Genomic DNA, 5,322 nt, shown 5'->3' on the forward strand with positions numbered 1-5,322 from the left:
TGTTTTTTTGCTAAAAACGCCCATAAAACTACCTTTATCGGGGGGGGGACCGAACATGGATCCCCGATGGCTAAGGGAAAGGTAAATTTCGCCAAATCTTACCACGGCGAAGAAAGTGCGTCCCGGACGGAAGTTGTCGTCGAAATGTCGTCCGAGCGGCGAAAGCGAATCAGTGCTTGGGATGTTTGGGTATTTTTTTTTCCGCGTGAGTGCCAAGCATTCGAGAGACACACAACACAGTTTCATGCTGCCCGTTCGAGCGGTGTGTTGTGATTTCAGTAGGGTGCATCGTTTGCTGGCGCCTAACAGCAGTACTGCCGCAGTCACTTTGGGCCGATAACAAAACGGGTGCAATTGCACATGCAACCCACCATTGTGAACCGTTTTTTGTTTGTTGTTGTTGTTGTTGTGTTCTTGACGTTTAAAATCCACGAAGGTGAGCCGTTACGATGAGTAATTGAAATCACACAACCATGCGGATTAAATTGTGTCACATTTGATTTCTCTCCGTGGAGTTGTTGACAGATCGATCATCACATTACGATCGGTTTATTACGACCAGTGCATCGATTCCTTTACGCAAAACGTGCTAATTTTGCGCTTACATAAAGAAATTGCAAGTGTCGATCGGGTATGATCAATCCCACCAATTTCCAAGGTTACGCCAAGTTCCGTTTTGTGGACTAAGAGTGACTTCAAACTGCAAATTCTTATTTCAAATAATAGAGAAAGCACCTCTGCGGCTCCAAACCTCCACCAAGAACCGACCCCGACCGAATGAGTGTGTGTGTTTGGTGAAGCAGTGAGGCAACCATTTAATTTCAACTTCAATTTTACTTCTTTTACAACCCCGTCAATCAACAGCAACGGTTGGTGCATTTTTAACATACAAAGCCAATCATTCTGCACCACACCAATCGTCGTTCCCCGCTGGGTTAGTGCGCCAGAACCCATAAAAACGCATCGCATCGTACCGTCACTACACCAGTCGGTGACAGAACGTTCGGGGTTTTAGAAGAGTGACACGTTACGGAAGATATCGTCGCTAGAATGCTTCTACAAAGTGGTCTGCAGTTCCCGATGCTCATCGTGGTGATATTGATCGCTGGAATCATCGGTCTTGGAGAAGGTAAACATAACCTACTTGCCGCCGTTCGATAAGTTGAGGCTCTTGTTTCGATCGCGGTTCTTTTCGGTACTGATCGTGGCAGTATATGGCCCGCCCGGGTTTTGTTTTACAGCCGGTGACAGTGACCTAAATGAGGTGCGCATTGGCTTCGGCACATCGTTCAGTGCGAGGCGCGACGTTCGGTTTCATCTTTACACGCCGCTCAACCGGGCTGACGCCCACGTGTTCTCGATCGACACGGTGGACACGCTGATGCGTTCGTTCTACAACTCTAGCCATCCTGTTAGGTGAGCAAGATTCGGTTGTAATTTTTCAGCCAGACAGGCCCGCCATTCTAACCGAGAACTTCCAATATCTTCAGAATAATTATTCACGGCTGGTTTAACAACGGCACCTCGTTGATAATACAGGGCGTGAAGGATGCGTATCTGGATGCGGGCAGCTACAATGTGATCGGTGTTGATTGGGGCGTCGGTGCTGGCGAGTCCTACTTCCGTGCCTCGCAGTACACGATCGCGGTTGGTTTGGTGGTGGCGGATCTCGTCAATCAGCTCGTACGCTCCAACATGACGGACATCGAGCAGCTTTATCTCGTAGGCCACAGCCTTGGAGCACACATCGCCGGTAACGCGGGACACTCGCTTAAAACGCAACAGCTGCAGGTGATCTACGGGCTCGATCCTGCCTCGATCAATTTTTTCCAGGACGAGCCGGACACACGCCTTAGCCCGGACGATGCTGCGTACGTGGAAGTCATCCACACGAACACTCAATTTTCTGGCTATCCAGCCCCGCTAGGGCATGTCGATTTCTACATGAACTATGGTCGCAAGCAGCCGGGCTGCAAGACGGACGTCTGCAGCCATGGCCGCTCGACCGAGTACTTTATCGAGTCACTGACGAACGTAACGAAAGGCTTCTGGGGCGTCCGGTGTACCGATTACAACGAAATCCGCCAGCGGACATGCTACAACATTAAGCAGCAGGCAATGATGGGTGGTGAATTCTGGCAGAAGCACAATACGACGGCCGGCGTGTACACGGTCGAAACACTCGCCGAGTCACCGTATGCGATGGGTTACGTGCACTAAGGTGTGTGTGTGTGGACAGCGGTTAGTAGTGGTGCAAATGAAAACGGATGTCGTTAATCAATCTTATGTTACCAAAAAAAAAAAGAAAGAACACATCGCCAATTGAGTTGATCGGCTCCAAAAATAAAGCATCTAGAGTGATACTGCACTAATCCGCGCTTATCGTGGCATGTTTGTGGGTACTGTACAAAAATCAGCAGACAATTGTGATGACGCTAGATGTAATACCTTGCGCGTTGATAATCCGCTAGTAATGCCGAAGCGCACAAGTCACGCTAGACGATGTCTAGACGTCGTGTAGCTCCGCGTGCATTTGTCGTCGTGATGCCATAACCGAACATCTTATCGAACAGCCAATTCGGAAGTGATAGCTACCCGTATTTTGGGGGTAGCGCTACGATAAGGATGCGAACTTTATCACTCCTATAAAAAGGAGGCTAGTAGCTATCGGCTACCGTCAGTTGATTAACTTGATAGCTTGTGACTGTGTGATATTGGCGGTTTTGCGTGAATAATGCGTAGCCTCTCGGTGATTTTAAGTGCGCTGTGTGTTGGGTTAGGTAAGTAGCATCGCTACATAGGCCCCATAAGCAATTCTACCTTGCTAATTCATACTTCCCCACGAAACAGCTTGTGCCGGCGCGCTCACCCACAGAGAAAGTGACAACCACGAGTGGCATGTTACGGCAGACGAAAATGGCAACATGCGGCTAGTGTCGTACGCCGTACCGTACCAGCTGGATGGTGAACAAGCGAAGCGAGACTTTGTCCCGGAACGTGACACACGCTTCCTCCTGTACACCGCTTCCAATCCGGAGACTCCACATGTCCTGCGGAACGGTGATCTTGATTCCATCATGAGCTCTCCCTTCAACCGAAACAACCCAACGCGCATGATCATTCACGGCTGGCTCGGTACTCAGGATTCGGAAATTAATCGCCTAACGCGATCGGCACTGTTCTTTACCGGCAACTATAACATCATCTACGTTGACTGGAGCGTTGGTTCGTTGGACGAGTTCTACCCGAACTCCCGGCAGCTGGTGTACGCGGTAGGAGCAGCTGCCTCCAACATCCTGGACTACCTGGAGCGGTACGCTCAGCTAAACAAGCGAGATGTTGTGGTGGTTGGCCACAGTCTGGGAGCGCACGTAGCCGGTAACGTGGGCAAGTGGCAGGGGGGCACGCTCAGAACGATTATCGGACTGGATCCAGCTTTGCCATTCTTTGCCGGAAATGCGCCCGATCGGATAATGGCTTCGGATGCGGATTACGTCGAGATCATCCACACGAATGGTGGTGTGCTGGGCTTTATGGATCCGATCGGAGATGCTGACTTCTATCCCAACTTTGGACGTGTACAGCCGGGCTGCGGGGCGGATGTTGGAGGCGGCTGTGCCCATGCACGGGCGGTACACTTTTACGTAGAATCGATTCTCTCGAGGAATGGATTCGTCGGGCAGCAGTGTCAAACGTTCCAAAACATACGGGACGGTATGTGCGCACAAACTGGAGTCTCATCGCGCATGGGTGGTGAGCCACCGAACGCGCAGGATGCACCGAACGGTATCTTCTTCCTGCAGACGGCAAGCAGTTTCCCGTTTGCCGTTGGCTGTTAGCCGACAGACGGTAGTGATATTAACCGCAACTTCATGTATTAAAAGCAATCGGTTGTGTTTTTAGTTGGTAAGAAAATGGTTGTAAACCCGCGTTTGTTTGACATAAATGCTAATCGGGGTACGATAGCTGGCCCACCCGCACCCAGAGTGCCGTCCCACTAATAATCATCATCGTCATCTGTCATTTATTCACCGATCGTGAGATAAAACTGGCCGCTCATCTTCGTTTTGTAGATATCGCTCAGATCGCCGCCCATGACCGCTTGGGCTCCGTCACACTTATCACTGATCGCGTCCGCTTCACAGCGCTTCCCTACGTACATCGGTCCGCTGCCGGTCAACGAGCGCTGGAAGTACTCCACCGCTTTGTGATGGTTGCAAGCATTCAATATACAGCCGGGTTGAGATTTTCCACCGTTCGGATAGAAGTCGGCCTGGCCTAGCGCGTGCATATATCCAAGCATTACGCTGGTGTGTATTACCTCGACGTACACCGCATCGAGCGCATCGACACGTGCCGCCGGATTGTTTTCCGAGAAGAGGGGTCCAGCCGGATCGAGGGCAAAAATAGCCGCCAGCTTGGGTTCGGTTTGAAAATGTTTCCCCGTAAGCCCGGCGACGTGTGCCCCCAGGCTGTGCCCCACGAGCACTATCTGAGACGGATGCTGGCCAGCCTGTAGCAGTAGGGCTATCTGTTTCGCTATCGCATCCGCCACCGCACCGACGCGCTTCTGTGCCACCGGATAGAGGATGTTCATCGCACCGGCTGACCAATCGATGCCGATAACATTGTACGCACCTTTCGCTACGTACGCTCTGGACAGTCCACGTATCACCTGCGAGGTCCAATCGTTAAGCCATCCGTGGATGAGAATGCGGGTAGGATTTCGCGGATCAAAGGAAGAGTTCCGCAGCGCGGTCAGATTGTTAAAGATCAGCTCTTCGGGATTTCCTTCGGGATTGGTTGTGCGTTGTGTCCACAGCATAAACCGGGTGGCAGCTTCCGCATCGAACCGTTTGTCTCGTTCCAGTTCCTGCAGGTGCTGTAACTCTTTCACGCTTAAACACTCAAACGTTTCGGTATCCTTCGGGACGGCCACACTGCCGACTCCGCAGTAGGACGCACCCGCCACCACACTGGCAAGCAGCAGCGTTAGCAGCACGACAAACAAGCTCATGATGTCGGTGATGAGTACTGATTGTGCCGGACAGGCTTTTTAAAGTCTTTTCAACGCGTTTGCACTCGAACATTGATTTGAGCAGGTGCTTGAAGAAGCGCATCAGTGCTTGATACACCTGTCAATCCAATTATCTCGAGTGCTACACTCGAGTGTTACTACACTTCCGTGTTCTACATCCACAACTTCCCGCGGAGAAGGTCGTTAATAGATTTTGTTGCATGGTGCCGGTAGACGAAGCCGTGGAATGCGGCTACAGATAAGCGTAAGCCACGTAAGGAGTGTGGCTTTTTTATCAATTAATT

At 51.1% G+C, this 5,322-nt stretch overlaps 3 protein-coding genes across 3 annotated transcripts; 2 read left to right on the top strand and 1 right to left on the bottom strand.

Annotated features, from left to right (window-relative positions):
• The first annotated feature begins 854 nt into the window (after window positions 1-854).
• LOC118505909 (pancreatic lipase-related protein 2-like) lies at window positions 855-2,419 on the top strand. Its single transcript, XM_036042368.1, has 3 exons — window positions 855-1,129; window positions 1,242-1,416; window positions 1,491-2,419. The coding sequence occupies exons 1-3, from the start codon at window positions 1,051-1,053 to the stop codon at window positions 2,218-2,220; spliced, it is 984 nt and encodes a 327-aa protein (XP_035898261.1). The 5' UTR covers window positions 855-1,050; the 3' UTR covers window positions 2,221-2,419.
• A 227-nt stretch (window positions 2,420-2,646) lies between these two features.
• On the top strand, window positions 2,647-4,001 carry LOC118505907 (pancreatic lipase-related protein 2-like). Its single transcript, XM_036042365.1, has 2 exons — window positions 2,647-2,780; window positions 2,851-4,001. Exons 1-2 carry the CDS (start codon window positions 2,735-2,737, stop codon window positions 3,837-3,839), a joined length of 1,035 nt encoding a protein of 344 aa, XP_035898258.1. The 5' UTR covers window positions 2,647-2,734; the 3' UTR covers window positions 3,840-4,001.
• Window positions 3,901-5,045, bottom strand: LOC118505908 (lipase member H-like). The gene has a single exon (XM_036042367.1). The coding sequence runs from the start codon at window positions 5,015-5,017 to the stop codon at window positions 4,025-4,027; it is 993 nt and encodes a 330-aa protein (XP_035898260.1). The 5' UTR covers window positions 5,018-5,045; the 3' UTR covers window positions 3,901-4,024.
• Between the last annotated feature and the right edge of the window lie 277 nt (window positions 5,046-5,322).

This window comes from Anopheles stephensi, chromosome 2 (genome assembly GCF_013141755.1).
Source record: "Anopheles stephensi strain Indian chromosome 2, UCI_ANSTEP_V1.0, whole genome shotgun sequence".
In the NCBI taxonomy this organism is placed as follows: Eukaryota; Metazoa; Arthropoda; class Insecta; order Diptera; family Culicidae; genus Anopheles; species Anopheles stephensi.